Source organism: Dysidea avara, chromosome 11, assembly GCF_963678975.1.
Source record: "Dysidea avara chromosome 11, odDysAvar1.4, whole genome shotgun sequence".
NCBI classification, from domain to species: domain Eukaryota; kingdom Metazoa; phylum Porifera; class Demospongiae; order Dictyoceratida; family Dysideidae; genus Dysidea; species Dysidea avara.
Window position 1 is genome coordinate 20534765 of NC_089282.1, and position 17487 is coordinate 20552251.

At 36.8% G+C, this 17487-nt stretch overlaps 1 protein-coding gene and 1 long non-coding RNA gene across 2 annotated transcripts; one reads left to right on the forward strand and one right to left on the reverse strand.

Moving 5' to 3' along the window:
* Positions 1-3666: 3666 nt before the first annotated feature.
* LOC136238493 (high affinity copper uptake protein 1-like) lies at positions 3667-14124 on the reverse strand. The gene is made up of 4 exons (XM_066029025.1): positions 13956-14124; positions 13831-13900; positions 5708-5888; positions 3667-4066 (listed from the first exon to the last, which is right to left on the reverse strand). The coding sequence occupies exons 1-4, from the start codon at positions 14016-14018 to the stop codon at positions 3847-3849; spliced, it is 534 nt and encodes a 177-aa protein (XP_065885097.1). The 5' UTR covers positions 14019-14124; the 3' UTR covers positions 3667-3846.
* On the forward strand, positions 13803-16390 carry LOC136238495 (uncharacterized). Its single transcript, XR_010693010.1, has 2 exons — positions 13803-13935; positions 16204-16390. It is a non-coding gene; the product is annotated as an uncharacterized lncRNA (long non-coding RNA).
* The last annotated feature ends 1097 nt before the right edge of the window (positions 16391-17487 follow it).

Sequence of the window (17487 nt, forward strand, 5' to 3'; positions counted from 1 at the left end):
CTACCATATATCATGCATGTGCTATAGGACAACATGCATAACAGATACACATGTCTACCAGCTAAATATAAAGTACACTGCAGGTACATGTACAGGAGTTATTTTGCCAAGTAATTCTTTCCCTCCATTAATATCAAGTTGCAAAACAGGAAATTGTAGTTCTGTATGTAGGGGTGGGGCTTAAGGAACATTCCCCCAGCAGATACTGTAGGCTTGTTAGGTTTGTAAATGGAAGAATTACAATCTGAACATCACACAATATTTTATAAGTGAATGTAAGGTATGTAAACCAATGGTAGCGGCTAGCTATGTACACTTTGAGCTTAGTCCTGAGAAAGCAGTTTAAAGAAAAGTTATTGAAATAACATTTCAGATGATTATAGTGATACAGTAAAGCTGTCAAGAGCAGACAGGTGTGGTTTGGTTCCATTACAAACTCGGGAAGCAGTCACAGCATTTTATGGCTTCCCCATACAAGCAATATAATGTGTGGTGAAAACTTTGATTGATAATAAATAAAGTATCAGACATTGGAATGAAAATATTTTAGCAGGTCAAGCAGTAGAGCTTCTGTAATTCCATCCATGAATACAGTTATATTATTATTATGTGCTTTTGAGTACTCAGCTCAATATATTATGTGCATCCCATAGTTGTGTTGGAATGATTTTTAAAAGCTCTATTAAAAAGATGTAAATTTTTACCATTACGTGGTATAAATGAACATGTATAGCCATCACTTGGTATCGTAGTACATGCACATCTCGAGAAGAGATTTGATTTCAGTTCACACATCAGTTTTTTTTATTAGTCATGAGCTTTAATAAAACTGTTTTGGATGTTCTATTAAAGTAATTGACTAGAATAATATCCTAGCTGTAATCATAAAAATATTGAGTTGAACCTATCTGAGTATCAATGACAACAGTTAAAAATTAAAATTGTATTTGCAAGTTTACAGGAGTATAGTAGCTAAGACATAAATAATAGGACGGATTGTGCAAAATATTAATATTCAAAAGTAAAACTTTTCACCTAAGAGGACAAGATTAATTTGAATATACACGTGTAATGGCAGAATTGATGTTTCCTTGTGACCAACTATGTGACTTGTTGGTGTGTGTTGTTGTACAATTGTTCAGTATGACAGATCATGTTGAGATGTGAATGAAGTGGTTTGTTGCTAGCTATGTACAAGAAGTTATTCTTTTCAAAGTAAAGTTGCATGTTTTATGAGATGCTCATGTTAGGGAGTTCTTGGAGGTATGACTTCTACTGAGATAACAGCATTTTTTAGTTGAAATACGACATGCTATTGTATATATTTCTACATTATATACACTATTCACCATTGCAACACTCCTTATCTTGTAGTTACAGTCATCCTTATATTTGTTATAATAATCCGTGCAAAACAGTTGGTGCAATCTCTTTAAAAGTGTGGTTGGAAAAAAAAGAAGCAACATCAATGGTGGCTGCCAGGAAATAGCAGCAACGATGGCTTCTATAAATATTAACATTAGCATCAACATGTACTGTATCAACATGTACTGTATGTAACAATGTAGGATGTGGAGACATTACTATAATGTGTAATGATGTGTTCGTGTATGTGTCATGTCATCTTTTCTGAATGATTTATTTTTTTTGTTGATTTGACTTTTCCTTTGTGCTTGTTTTCCTTCTTGTATTTTGATTTGTCATTCTTCTTCTGATGATGATAAACTTTTGGAGTCTAAGTTTGATCTGCGACATTGTTGTCTTTAACACAGCCTTGAGATACTCTCTCAAGTCATCAGTCAGTCTGCCCAATCCACAAAATTAATATTATCCCGTGGCAATAGTCCCTCAAATGTATGGGCTAAAAGGGTTGTGTATCTAGTTTCACCAGTCCCATATACTCCATTATCTCCTGGAAGAGGATCCTGATAAAGATGTGACTAGACAAGATGGTCTTGTCATTCAAACGGATTATGGACAGACATGTCTACAGGATAGCATCACTGATATTCTCGTTGGAGAAGATGCCGTGCCAAGGGAGCAGTTTACTGTTGAAGTGTCACAATTATCTTGTGAAGAGTTGCCAGCTGCCACTTGAATAATACCCTCCCACCCAACAGGTATCTTTTATATATAGTAAAATTGTAGTAATGTAAAATATTAGGTGCTATTATATAATATATATACCCATTGAAGGACTTTCAACTCGTCAACACTTTTAGTCCCAGTATGCCTGGCACTTAACTCCTTGAACAGGAATAAGACAGGTCATGTGTGAGTTTAGTGTAGCAACATGCCACAACCCATGTGTGTATCACATGCTAGCTGTTTGATTATATAAGGCATTGTTTGTGCTGATTTAATATTGCAGTTAATGTTTTCAAGAGTCCCATTGTTTGGCACTACCAAGAGTCCATAATATAGGTATTAAATAGGCCAGTATCCGGCACCCTTGAAACATTGATCGAGATAAAAGAATTGGCAAGACACAACAAAAAATGTTTGCACTCTGCTGTGAACGCAGTTTAATCACTGCTATAATTTCAGTAGCACAGTTTCCACAGACCTCAAATGTAGTGACTTTGCTACTACCTTGATAACTAACAACATTGTTCTAGTCAATGCAGCCAGTCACCACAGAGCTATACAATTCCCTAACACAATACCTGCAACCGTAAGCTGGTAGTGCTAAGAAAATTTCCGAGTCCTCCTTCAATATCTTGACACGTGTTTATTAAGAATATACAAAAAAGATGGTAGTACTGTATATTAGGGATCATGAAGAACTGGGCTTTTCCAGCCAAAAATATCACCCTAAAACCAGCCTTCATGACTTCTTAGCAGCATTGGTTAGGCACAGCCAAGCCCAAAAATGTCTTCAGACTAATCCCAAACCCTTCCAAAAAGTTTCTATGGAATTTTAAGTTTACTCTGACTGACTGACTACTGACTAACTGATGCTGCCTCCTGCCAAGCATACCTCAACAATGGATAAGGCTATGGGCTTGATTTCTTCACTGTTCGACATTGCTTCGTCCAGAGATGTGCCCTTTTGCTAACTGCAGTACATACAATACACGTATCATGGACTTGCCTTAGTCCTCCTTTATGTTCCAGTTCTTTTTGCTGACAAGTCGATTCACGATGTGGCTTCCCTGTGGTTGTGTTGCCCATATTTTCTGTAGCGATTGGGTTGACTGCAGATATGCTTCTCGTGCTGTTCTTCATTTGTAATGGACAGACCGAGTTATCATACACAATGCAAGGACAGCTTTGCTAACCTGCAAACTAGTCATCTCTCCTCCACCAAAAACTTTTTCCATTCATCTGCCACTTCTTGGTGGAGTTCTCTCACTGATGCCACACATGTTACATGAATTTATATCCTCTGTCAAGGACTTTTACTTAAATAAGCTTACATTATTGTACGTGTAACATGGTTGTCTAGTGGTTGTGTTTTGTGTTTATTGTTGTGTGTGTGCTCTGGTAGGGAAGAATGGCTTTTGTCGACTACCGTGAGGTTAAAATAAAAATCAATCAATCAGCATAGCTGAAATCAAAGCGTAATGGCTACTTCCCTTTCCGTTACATAATTGATTGTTGGGGTCCGCATTCTGATGCAAAATTACTTTTATTGCATTCTTGGCGCCATGGGGTATGTGCTGGTTCATTTGTATAATTATGTTATTAAAAAGTAAACAAAAAGTAGAAGGAAAATTCCTAATTTTTCTTTCTACTTGTTATATTAGTAGTGTAATTATTGCAAACACACTGTACAAAAGTGAAGAAATGTTACCTGAAGGTAATATATAATTGCATATACCAGTGTAACATCAACAGTTTGTACTAATGACAATGTTCATTAGAATCTTGCCCAGACTGGGTGCCTGGCCCACGAAATCTTGCAAACAGGAAGTATCCAGCTCCTGCCCCCAGCACTATGGCAATGAACAGCCAGACATTGTAGGTCATAGCGATCAACATCAAGAAGTAACTAATAGTGACTTGTAACATGTGAAGTAGTGTCTGAATGATGTGTACTCCAAGGGTGGCACCAACTGGAATACTACATGGGGAAACATACAATACAGTGTATAGCTCCATTTATCGGTGGGTACAACACTGGCAAACTATGATTTTTGAACATAGAGGCAGTGGCAGATTTAGGGGGTTTCAAGGTTTCCACGGAACCACCTTTGAAAAATGATTATGCAACAGTTGAGTATTTTAATTAATTATTGTGGCGTGCGCCTATAATAAGCAATGTGCATGCTCAGCACTCCGTAAATAGACTATGTAAATATTTATTTTACAGATAATTTTTGTTGCTAAATGCAGTTTCAGACCATCTAAATTTCAAAAATTTCCTCAGGGGGCATGCCCCCAGACCCCCCTAGCACATGCATGCAATCCACCTTCTAAACTGGAAATCCCCTTTATAAATTCCTAGATCTGCCACTGGGAGGTGTACTGCAATTTACTGATAACTGCTCTATAAATTGGTTAAAGAATTTCCAATTCTTTTGTTACAACACCACACACACACACACACATACATATTTTTAAGTTTTAACATCAGAACATCTACTGTCCCAGTACAGGTTTTTGCAAGTTCTGGTGCACAGATTACTGCCCTAGCTTTAGTGAATGGGCTACACCTGAACATAAAGTTTAAAGTACGGACACTAAAATAAATGTAAAATATCATCATTTAAAAAAACTTAAAGGTGGGCGGTTACCAAAACATGTTTGGGAAACATCTTGTTAAAAAGGTGGCAAAACAATATTTACATTTGTGAAGAAAAAAGCTGCTCCATACTTAGGATTTGGGCAGTGTCTTTGCTCTAACTAACTATGTATGTAAGTATGTGAGTATGTATGTATGTATGTATGTATGTATGTATGTATGTATGTATGTATGTATGTATGTATGTAAGTATGTGAGTATGTATGTATGTATGTATGTATGTATGTATGTATGTATGTATGTATGTATGTATGTATGTATGTATGTGAGTATGTATGTATGTATGTATGTATGTATGTATGTATGTATGTATGTATGTATGTATGTATGTATGTATGTATGTATGTATGTATGTATGTATGTATGTATGTATGTATGTATGTATGTATGTATGTATGTATGTATGTATGTATGTATGTATGTATGTATGTATGTATGTATGTATGTATGTATGTATGTATGTATGTATGTATGTATGTATGTATGTGTGTATGTATGTATGTATGTGTGTATGTATGTATGTTTGCGTGCGTGTGTGTATGTATGTATGTATGTATGTTACCCACATATAATGTGTTGGGACTTATTACCAATATCCCCATATTAGTACTGATGATGCCAATATTGCTGGTGCACCATTGATTGTACAATAAAATAATATCTTTGATTGCTAGGCAAGCTATACTAAACAATCACATAGTTAGCTTGTACAGCAAAACCTAATTCTCTTACTCAACAGATCTAGAGGTTGCATACTACCGGAACTTTGATGGAAAAAAGTTAATGTTGATGAGCTGGTATAAATAAGTCAATTTTTAGCAATAAGCACCTTTACAGGTGGGTGTTTAGGTTTATGATTTTGTGATCTTCATCAACATTAATTTTAATTTGTCAAAGCTGACAAAGTAAGGATATTTTCCTTCCATCAAAGTTCTCTTGTAGTATTGTACACACACTCACTTGTAGGAGTTTGGTTTAGGGACTAATTGAGTAGAAGATGACAGTTTCGTGTACTGGACAGCTTTTGGACCAATCTTGCCAAACATTTTACTCTTGTTCCTGTGCAACACCTCACGGAACACCTTCAGTCCTTCATACAATAACGCCATCACAAAAATGGCAAAGAAAGTGCCCACCATTGCTATCAAAGAACAGAAGAATAATATCACATCAACAACACGATTTGCCCTTGTTCACCCTTGTAATGAACTGGCAAAAGCAGGCAGGTTATTCTGTTTAAGGTTAAAAACCAAGGCCAGTCTAAAGACTTGTAGTTTTCATTGTTAAAGATATATTTCATGTGTTATCAAGTGTGTTATTAAACTGGTTGTGGCTATATCTCGTGTTCCAATCACACAATTGATCTGAAACTTGGTGAAACTCGGTCCACTATATCAGTTGTGGGGGAACAAATATTTCACTTGAAATATTTGATTCCCCTTTCAATATAAATGCAGGATTTCATCCTGGTCAATTATAATTTCTCTTACGGGCTGCCTCTGCCAATACTTTGCCCACTGCTATCAGTTTTCAGCATCAATCCATGCAATGTGATGCCATTTGCTTATTGTGTAATTCCACCTGCCCTACTACAGCACATGCATGTTTTAAATGGTTGTCCCCTGTCACTTTAAGTCAGCAAAGATACACTTACCATCACAATAAGATGCTGCATATTCTAGCTACAAAGCTCATTGAATTTTTTTCTAAATTTTCATTTGTTCAAGTATATGCAGACCTACAGAACTTCCGAGCTAGCTACTGAAGCACCTTAAGCAACAATTCCAATATCCATACTAACAACATGCTATCGCTCTGATATTATTCAATTCACTATGAAAACGCTGTGTTAGAATCGATTTGCTCTCTGGACTCTGTACATCATATACAATCAGCCCTTGTCCAGGAAATTATAACAATCCAAAGTAGACTATCTTCAATTGCTGCAGAGAGATTTAAAAGTAGCTACCAAGTTACTATGAGGCAATTGAAATTACAGTGCTTGGCCACTACCTACCAGTCTCCATGAACAATCTGCTGAATTAACAGCATCTTCCACGCTGTTTGTCAGGAAGATGTTAGATGATGCTGCTTGTAAAAGCATTTCATCTTCTGAAAGAATTTTTCTTAGCTCAATCATGCAAAGAGTGGGTGGACTCAGCCAACCATACTTTATAACTGCATTTTACTGTTCTAGCTAAATTTTATTTTTGTAACCACACCATGCCCACACAGGTCCCTTCTGTTTGGCTGCATGCGTCCAAAGGTTTACCTGCCATTTAATTCTATTTTCTTTTTGTATACATTCTGCATCGTTTATCAATGATGGTTTCATCTCTTATGCTGTGGGAGTGTGGGAGAACAAATAATTTCACTAGAAATGTTTTATCTATCCCTCCCCTTCTATTGACTGTAGGGAATTTCACTTGAACTATTTAATCCTCCTTTAAATGTAAGGTTGTGCTGCAAAGGAGCAAATAGCTAGTTTATTTGAAATTTTTATAGCTTCCCTGGCTGTTTTCCAAAAAAAATTAATATATTTAGCTATACGCTAGCTGTGGGAGAATAAATTCACTTGCTTAAAATATTTTTTCTCCTGCTTCCCTGCGGCTGAGTCTCTACCTAAACACTTGCCTAAGTATAGTTAAACACTTAATTATAGACCTACGGTATTATGCTTGTCACGTTTTTGTAATAAAAGAAACTGGGGTAGCTAGCAACAGGTAAGGGCAAGGGACAGGAGGATTGATTGTTTCAGCTGAAATATCTGGATCCCCCCCCCCCCCCCCCCCCGAATGCATGCAAATGGTGTTAATAACAAATTTTGTAGGGGGATAAAATATTTCATAGAGGATCAATTTATTTCAAACATTTTTGTTCCAGGGGTCCAAATATTTGGACTGGGGGGAGGGAGTACAAATTTTTCATGACATGACCTTAGAGCAGGGGGTCTGACACCAACTGGAATCCAACACAAATCACTTGGAATCCCAATATGGAATCTGGAATCTTCGGCAGGAACCTGGAATCTCTGACAAAATAGAATCTCGATAAAAATTTTATAAGTACAATTATTCCTGTATCAAAACACACGGTCAGCCAAGAAAGCCGGTGCACCACACCACGAGTATATTGACAGGAAGAAAGAAAACAGCTTTTTCATGCATGCATAGCTCCATGGCCCCTTCTCCAAAGCACATCATTTTTGCATTATAGCTGTCCCACAGGTAGGGTAGGCCACACAGCAAATTTGATTAGATTCGCAATAGCCATTTGCAAGATATGGGCGTTCAAGGTTTTGGTTTAATTTCTTCATTTTTTTCTTCTTATGCTGTATGGGGGGAGGGGTTTCAACTTATTTTTGCACACTTTGCAAAAATTGCAATAAAATGCAAATGTGTAGCTCGATTGTCTCGATCTTTGGAAAAATAGAAGAGCGTGTAATGGTGGATTCACATACCAAGTTTGCTATGAATCTGAAGAATATCCAAGGAGTTATGAACATTTATTCACATAAAAAAGATCAAACTTCTGTCACAACTACAGAGTAAACTGAGTAGAGGAATAACTTGAAAATTGGTGTGTAGATAGGCTGATCATCATAGCAGTGTCTTTTGATAGTTTGAATAGCAATAGAGTTAAAGTGACAAAGTTATAAAGCAAAAACCAAACAAGTGTAAAATCGCAGGATCGAGATACTCTAATAGAGCAGTCGCCATGGGATAAAAGGTGTACAAAAAATGTCAAAAAAACCTACCAGAGTTTGAACCAGGGACCTCCATACCTAACACCTGCATCCTTAACCACTGAACCACTGCTATCTTGGCTGATCACCTCATTTAATTTCTGTTTTATAAATGAAATTTCTAGTTTAAATCTGATGTTTGTAATTTCATAGATCTACCAATAGAAGTACTAGATTGTTCTAGAACATTCTATGAAAGTTCTATTAGAAATCCTCAAAATAATGTGTGCACTCTATTAGAGTATAACAATAATATTATCAAATATTGAGTAAATCATACAATGCAATACATTCTTCAATAATCATTGTGTCTGCATAGAAAAGAAGAAATGTGAGTAAAACAAACCACAAAGTCAGCCATAGGCTGGTTTTGGAGCCTTATAAAGTATAAAAATAAGTGAAATCCACACAAAAACAGCCAAGCTGTGAAAAAATGGCATGACCTTAAAAAGCCTGTGTGAAAACAGTTGTGAAGGTGGCGGCCAAGAAATGGCTGCAATGATATTAATGCTAAAAATTTTTAATAATGGCTGTGTGCATTGTTAAAATTTATTAGCATAAACATCATTGCAGCCATTTCTTGGCCACCACCTTTGATTTCACAACTTTTTTCACCCAGGCGTTTTAAGGTCGCACTATTTTTCACAGCTTGGCTGTTTTTATGTGGATAACTATACTGTGAATTATTTCGTGTGCTGTACATGCTGCAATCACTATAGTCTTGTGAGAACACTGTTTTTACAGGCAATAGCACATGCATTTCTGGCCTTACCAGTGATCCAATTAGCCTGAAAGTCAGCCAAGTGCATAAAAGTGTTAATATATGTGCAGCTAGATATGCAAATTTCAAAATTTGGAATCTGGAACAGGGGATTATAATGGTTGGTCAACGTACATCTACCGAGCATACAAGTCATTTGTCCAGGCAAACAAATTTAAGTCGGAAAATGATTGTCTGATCATGTGACAACTTACCTTATGCTCCTATATACCGTATATAGAAGTTATTAACCTACCTAGCTATAGCAGTAGCAATAATATACCTAGTGAGTTATCTAGCAATTGTAGTAACTGTATAAATTCTATGATACACGGCCAAATTATCAGGAAACAGGAGGTACGAATGGGAACGGAAAGTGGGACAGTAGAAAATGGCTAATAAAAAAAGCTCATTATCTTAATAAATGTCACCAAAAATGCTTCTTTGCACTACTTGAATTGCAATATTGCTGGATTATTCCACAAAATGATCAAAATACTCTAATAGAGCAGTCTATTTATTTGGGGGAAAAAAGTAGACAGCAAAGCTAACAGTCAAAGAATTTTATAGCCATGATTAACAATTAAACTATAGGTAACACTGAAATGCTTAAAATTTTAAAACAGGATATTTTGACAAAGGTAAAAAGTTTACAAAGCATAATTATGAGACAGTGACTCAGAGCTTTGGAATGCTACATTCACAGTCTCAGGATGACTGAGAAGTCGCACACATGATATTGGATGGGCTGGCAAAATTACCTTACCAGAACTATAGCTAGGCTGTATGTCTATATCTAGATTGTTTCCAGTAATCATCTAATCACTGCTTTGTTTTTCTAGTTGGTTGTCATAATTACTGTGTGTTGTATACAAGCAAGTATCAGAAGTGTACATTGTCTGTATGTTTGTACCATTGTTTCATTTGTGTGCAACTATTATTTAGAAGGGACAATAATTATGGTGCATGCATGAGCTATTAGTGTCTTCACTCCTCTCAGTCCTCAGCTTGTACACCTATTTGAAATAATAAAACATCAATGCATTTAAATGTTGCTATGGCATGTAGTTAAGATATTCGTATTTGCCTATCTGCGCATCTAATCAAGACTTCCCTGCAGGGACTTCATATTTTAGTGCCCTATATAACAATTGTACTTCCATTCCTTACAATGTCCGACCATCTTAGGCTCACGTCCGGCCAACTATAACAGTTTGCTAGGACAAATGTCCTTGCAGTCTGTAAGAGTTATAATCCCCTCTGATCTGGAATCTTGGTTTGGAATCCAGAATCTTCACAAAAAGTGGTGAGATTCAGAATCTTACACATGATTTTTGGGTGATGTTAGACCCCTCGCTTTAGAGAATCAGCACAGAAATTTTGATGCTTGTCACCCATATGGTGAGAAGTCTCAGATCCTTTCCAGATTAACAGTATAGACAGATTATGCATCCAACTTTATCAGATGACTATGAGGCTTTTGTTGTCTTGGCTGGCAGGGCAGCTTGAGTTCAAAAATTCATGCTTTGTTTCCTAATGTTTTAAAAGAAAGTAGCCCTGTACTGGGAATCCAGTATATCATTTGCTTATTGCTGTGTGTACTTTTTAACTACTAGATAAGATCTGGCTAAGTAGCAAGTTTCATCCGGTCCTTTGTGTGGAGCAAAAAATTAAAAATAATAAAATTTTGTGCTTTGTGAGATACTGAAAACGATATTGCTGTGAAGACAACCACTTTTCCTCTGGTTTCATGGTGGATCTAGCAATAGGATACTATGATGAACATCCCACAATGGTAGGGGGATCAATTTGTAATAGATGATTTTTGAGCCTACCCGCATCCATTGTGGGGTCCATCGTTATTACTGTAAGTCTAGTTTCTCCTTATAATGGAACTGTTCCTACTTGTGAAACTCACATGTACAGATAAAGTAGAACCTTAATTCCCAGTGATCCCTACCAGCAGTATTCTCTACAGGATCCATTGGGATCACATGAATGCTTTCTGATAGGCGCACCTAATTCCAAACAGTTCCTAACTCCAGACACTTCAAATACTTAACGTCATATTTCAACAGTATTTACTTGAATTTTAGGTAATTATAAATGCTTCATGTACGATGATGCTATGGTCCTAAATTCAGCTTAAAAGTCCTGCTAGTTTTTCCAAACGAGGTGATTATTTATTGCCATGTATGGCAAAATTATCAAAAATTCTTTGATAATTGCTTCTTATTCCCAAATTCAAAGAGCTATCTGGCTGATTTTAATACAGGGCAGAGGCATGACTTACCATTGTACCAAGTTTCATTTGCTAACAATCAGCCAAACAGTTGTTATGGAGGATTTTGTGAAGCCAGTCTCATTGAAGCTGCATGAATATTACACCTAGGTTTGAAATAACCCGTAACTAAACAACTATGACTCTCAAAATCGAGTATGAAGTGGGCAATAGATGCAAGTTTAATGTGGCAGTGTTTAAAATCAACTTCGGAAGTGCTGTTTCAGGCATGATAAAAAAGTGTCCGGAGTTAGGAACATGATGTGAAATTTACACATGTTGAATTTTGGAATACAGCTCCTCGACAGATGGAGATATTTTGATGAAACTTGCAGGACTGATGCACCATAGGATAGGCTTTATCACCATACTTTAAGGTTTAGGTAAATCGCTTACATGGCAGAGATAGAACACCAAAAAACAAAAACTGTCCAGAGTTACCTTAGGGGATTCCTGTACAAGTACAGCTGGATTGCACTTCCAGACCTAACATCAGATGTTTGCCATGGCTACCAATGGTGTTCAATAGAAAAGTCAATGGTGCTCGCAGGCCCAGCTGGCTACAACTAGGGATGTCAAACAGATTTTTAAAAGTTTGACAAAAGCATGTTTTAGCCACAGCATTCTGTAGAGCTTGAAAAATGCTGCAGATTGATATGTGGATTTGCCACATTTGCTTTTGTAATAGCCAGTAATTGTTAAATAAACAAATACGTAGGCAGTTATGCAGACTTTTCTATTGAGCACCATTGGTAGCCATGGCACAAAACAAAAACATGGGTGATTATATCACTTTGTATGTCAATTGCATAGCATTGCCAGGAAACTAATACAAGCATTCAAATTGCATCTTGCACTGACTGAAAACCACCCTATCGATAAACTGAAACACTGCGATCAACAAAACTAGCCTTCCATACATTTTCTAGAGAGGGATCTAACAATGGAACTTGCAGGACTGATGCACCATAGGATAGGCTTTATCACCATATTTTAAGGTTTAGGTAAATCGCTTACATGGCAGAGATAGAACACCAAAAAATAAAAACTGTCCAGAGTTACGGATTTGACCCGGATGTGACCCGGATTGATTAAAGCCGAGACGTGTTTCAGCTAGTCTCGAGCGAGTGAACGAGTCTACATTTTGAGCGTTCAATTCGTGTTGAGTAAATATTGCAACTTCAGCCTAGCTGTAGGTTGAAGACCAAAAAAAAAAAAAAAAAAGGTCTTCACCTACTGACAATAGCTACCCCTCACCATAGATACCCTCAGTTTCGTGCTACATACTGCACTTACTAGCAAATGGGCGTGGCTGAGCATATGTTGGTAATGCGATAAGTGGGCGTGGCTCACGAAAGAGCTAAGCGATAGCGTTTATAAGTTTCCATATCGTCAAACGAACAATTTCGTTTCTCACGTGATCCAATCCAGGTCAGACCTGGATAAATTGTAAACCGGGTCAGACCCGGATGACCCGACCCAGTTTCAACGCTGACCTTGACCAGGTCATCATTATGAAACAGAAAAAATCTAGTGCCTAAACTGTCTGCAGGACGTGCACACTTTTAAAAATGAAATTGACTGGAGGAACAAGTTGATGTTATGCTACTATTATTATTATTTGTTAAGGATGTAAAGGCAATACCGGTGTGTCCTGCATGAGTGTGTGCATTGTGTAAATTTACAAACAATCGTACATATTATCATGCCAGTAATTATTTAGCGTCTAAAAACCAGGTGTCCATGCAGTTAATACTATCTCATTCTAACTAAAGAGGCAATTAATATAATTTAGTTTATATTAATGCTATATATGCTATTAGCTAGATAATTAAATTTGTAAATACTGTAATTTGACGTATCCCTTAAGGAAATTGTTATTTCTGGTAGCCTTCAAAGCCAGATACGCCATTTTTTGGTTGATTTACGCCCATTTACCATTGTGAAATGCATTCATAACATCTTCAGAAACTTGCTTCACCCGTTTTTCAAGCTGGCACGAATAAACCACCTCAAAGTGAAAGCTTTCCTACCGGGAAGGTTATACTAGTTCTGTACAGCCTTCATTTCTCACATGGTTGTGGAAAGACAAACAAATTAAACATACAAACACACACGTTTTTAAAAAGAAAAGTGGGCACGCGCCTGGTTTTAAAATAATTCCGTAATTTTTGCGGGGGTTTTGACATCCCTACTAACATAGGTGGGGGCACGCAAAAAAAAAATGGTCTGGCTAGTCATGTGTCACAGGTATGAGTATATGTGTATAGCTATCTAGTTGTAAACAATAGACACACCTCCTACAGAATCGACGTCCCATCCTTCAAACAACACCGTGACGTTATGGACTCCGAAGTAGAAGTACATCTAAACCGGGCACACCGAATGCTGTAACACATTGGGTATGGCAATATAATCATACCTGCATTTTCATCGGTCCCATAGTCATACTACAGTTCATCGGCATCGTACAATTCATATCCATCGCGTCCAGAAGGTCAGATTCGACTCGAGTAGCGAACACTGAACATATCCGATAGCTACTCAAGTGACAAACCCCCGGCCGGCTTTGTCTCGCTTAGTTTTGATGGTGGTTTGCTCTGTGTGCATAATTAAAATATTATTAGGCCACTAATGTAGAGTGTGGGTGGGTCACCATTATCCCTAGTGCTTTCCACAATTATAGCTATCTAGGCCGGCTTATTTTTATAGCTACTTCAACTCTCTACATAACTGGCATGCAGTTAGCAACATAACTGGTAGTTAGCAATCCTGGATAACGTGATACCCCCCTCTAAAGTAACAACTACAAGATTCTGGTCTTCAGATGCCTAGAGCTATGATTGTTTTTCGTGACAGTTCATTGAGTCACTTATAATTCTGCAAACACTATAATGTCAGAGATTTCGTTGCACAAAGACAAATCAAGATCGAGTTATGTGGTTTAAACCAAAGTCTGTACTGTGAAGTGCTGCAACTCCAACAGTACACATTGAAAATACTCTTTTGAAGGAAGTTATATAAGTATTTGGGAATTGTCATTGATAGCCAACTTCATTGGACTCAACATATAGTACAGGTGTCTGCAGTATGTAAGAATCTATCTTACTAGGTAGCTACCTGTTTTTAGATCAACACTCCCATCGGCCATCGTATGCATCTATCACCTTCTATTATAAAAATGTTAATGGACTCCCTGGTGATGTCTCTCATATGGACTATGCATTGCTAGTTTGGGGTACAGCAACTTTCAATGCACTTGGTTGGTTAGTCATATAAAAAGTATTATTCTTTTTTTTTTGTAAATCGTGGTTCACCTCAATATAAAGATTAAAAAAAAACAATTAAGACTTCTGAAATATGTTTTCATAAAAACATGCATGTGTGGTTATGTGTGTGTGTTTGTGGCATCAGATATTTTGTGACTCAGCAAGGTTGGTCTATGTACTTGTATGTTTCAAACATGGTTAGTTTGTAACATGCTTAAAGCTATGAAAACTCATAACTTTAAGGAACTGCATTACCTGTGCTAATTCTAATTTGGGCTCCCCTAGGTGTTCTGCAATATATAATCCATGCAGGTGAGACTGAACCTGATCAATAATTTGCTGGGAAACTACCTAGTCAGTTTTAAGACCTTTTAAAGATTTTATGTGACCAACATTTTTGATCCCTACACCCTCCTGGTTTATTGAATATCACAAAGCAGTGTCATTATAATGGACTGATGTTATTATGAACTAATCATGTTTGGAGAGATTGAGTTCCACACCTGGCTTAATCATTGCAAGGGAGAAATCATTATGCAACAGGGTCGGCAGTGGAGCAATAAATCAATGTTAAGCACTTTCTACGTAATACATACACCATATGCATTGCATGTACATTGTGGTGCATATGATGAGCATAGTAAGTTATGCCCAAAGTTATAGCAAATAAACAGCTAATTTAAAACATGTCAATTTAAAACAAGTATAACTTAATTTATAACTCAATTATACAATGACATCATGCAGAGGTGATGTCATTGTATAATTGAGTATACAATAAAGAGCTTTAGATGAGTCGGCTTTACTGAAATATCTGAAGGGTTGGTACAACTAATTAATCTCTAGGTTAGATTGACTGCACTTAGCTGCTGCCTGCATACCTAGTTGATGAGTTTTTGTGTTAATTTGATATGTATCAGTTACTGTAACACAAAATATTCACCAATTAACCAGCACTTCTTTGCTCCTATTTGATAGCTGTGTCTATAATGGCAGACTACAGAAACAATCACATCACCTCTGCATGATCTGGTATTGTTTCTGCGGATACTCTGACTTCTTTAGCCTCCTCACTGGACCCTTGTGAGAACCAAATTATTATTTAATGAGTAAGTGTCCATGTCTGCGTGCATGTTCTACTAACCTGAGCTGCTCTCTGTATACCCCTGGTCACTGCCGCATGCACAACTTGCTACTAGTAACTATAGTTAGATACTTTGTAGCTAAGAGTTTGTTATTCTCAAACGTGTAGTAAATATGCAAGCAGTCAGCACAGAATTTGTTACCAAGTCAATTCAAAGTTGTATACATACTCGTGTTGCTATGTCATTATCACATGTGAGTTTGCCTATTTTGGAAAATCATACATTTTGGCACATTGGTCAATTTTCTTTTTTATAGCTAAAATGAAGCACTGAGTAATTATCTACCTTGTGTGAAAATTTTGTGATGATACGTTGAAGCATTCCAAAGATATGGCTAATTTACTGTCTATAATACATAACAAACTAACTTTTCATTATCAAGTTTATAGAACTGTATAGTGATCAGGTGTGACAAATTGATGACAAATCGCTTTGTTGACAAAGATCTTCATTCTTACAATCTAAAATGGATGAAAAGAGATCCTTGAGAGTTTAATCATGTGTTCTTTGTGCTTTTCCTCAATTAAATCACTTGTATTGTAGTCTAAAGGCAAGAAAATGTTTGGTTTGGGAATGAACTTTACCCAATTTGTAAGTTAATTGGTGTCCCATGTACTGCGGAACTACTACATGGTCTGATATAATTGAGTATATCTCCTAGAATAAAGAAGCTATGGGTGTGAGATTTCACAGCAAGAAGGCTTAATAGTTGCTTTATCAAAATGTACAAAAAATCAATTTTAAAAAAATCTCAGAAATTTTCATTTGAGTATTTTGCATATGCCCAAATGTATGGCTTTCCAAAATAGGGTCACTGTATAGATGTCACTAATTTATCTTTGGTCAAGCTTATAAGCTCACCAAACTGACTGTAAGTGGCAAAAAGTTACACAGAAAAAGGGGCGTGTCTAATATTGAGGGATTAATTGCATGTTTTCTCACAATTAAATGGGTCTAGTCCAGCATGGGACTGTTCACTTTAAAATCACCAAAAATTTTATGGGTTTGTTGTGAATTATCACCACAAGTTCACTTTTTCTAGCTACGTAATTGAGAACACTTCATAAAGCCTTCACAAACATCAAGCTTTGCTTCATGGATATCAAGTAGACATCCAGTCTAAGTCACCAAACTGCTGCAGTGCTGCCACAAGTACAGTATCAACGCCTCATAGCATAGTTATAGAGGCTGTCATATTCAATACCTATCAATACTATCCTCCCTTCTTTTGCATGCTATTAATATTCTGCTAGATCTGAGGAAATTCCAATTTCATGTAGCTATAGACTTTGCCAATCGTGTCCTGCTTGTGATCAGTATAGCTACACAGCAGGAGTAGAATAAGTTATTGACAGAGTCTGAGGTGATTGAAGTAAAAGACTTGTGGGCACCTTAATATATATGGCTTTGTATACTTAAGCATTTCTTTTGTCAAAGGCAATAATTAAACACCTTACTGGAATGTATGGCATAACTACCATACAGTTCCAGTAAATTCTTTGAAGTATGGCTTTGCTGGGATAATTATTGTTTGTTGCCC

Excerpts from the sequence above, each read along its gene's own strand:
- LOC136238493 (XM_066029025.1), bottom strand. The coding sequence starts at position 14,018 with ATGGATATGAATTGTACGATGCCGATGAACTGTAGTATGACTATGGGA. Across the intron at positions 5,889-13,830 it reads GGACGTCGATTCTGTAGGAG|CAATGGTGGGCACTTTCTTT; the intron begins GTGTGTCTATTG and ends GTTCTTTGATAG. Across the intron at positions 4,067-5,707 it reads CCTAAACCAAACTCCTACAA|TATTCCAGTTGGTGCCACCC; the intron begins GTGAGTGTGTGT and ends TTCCCCATGTAG.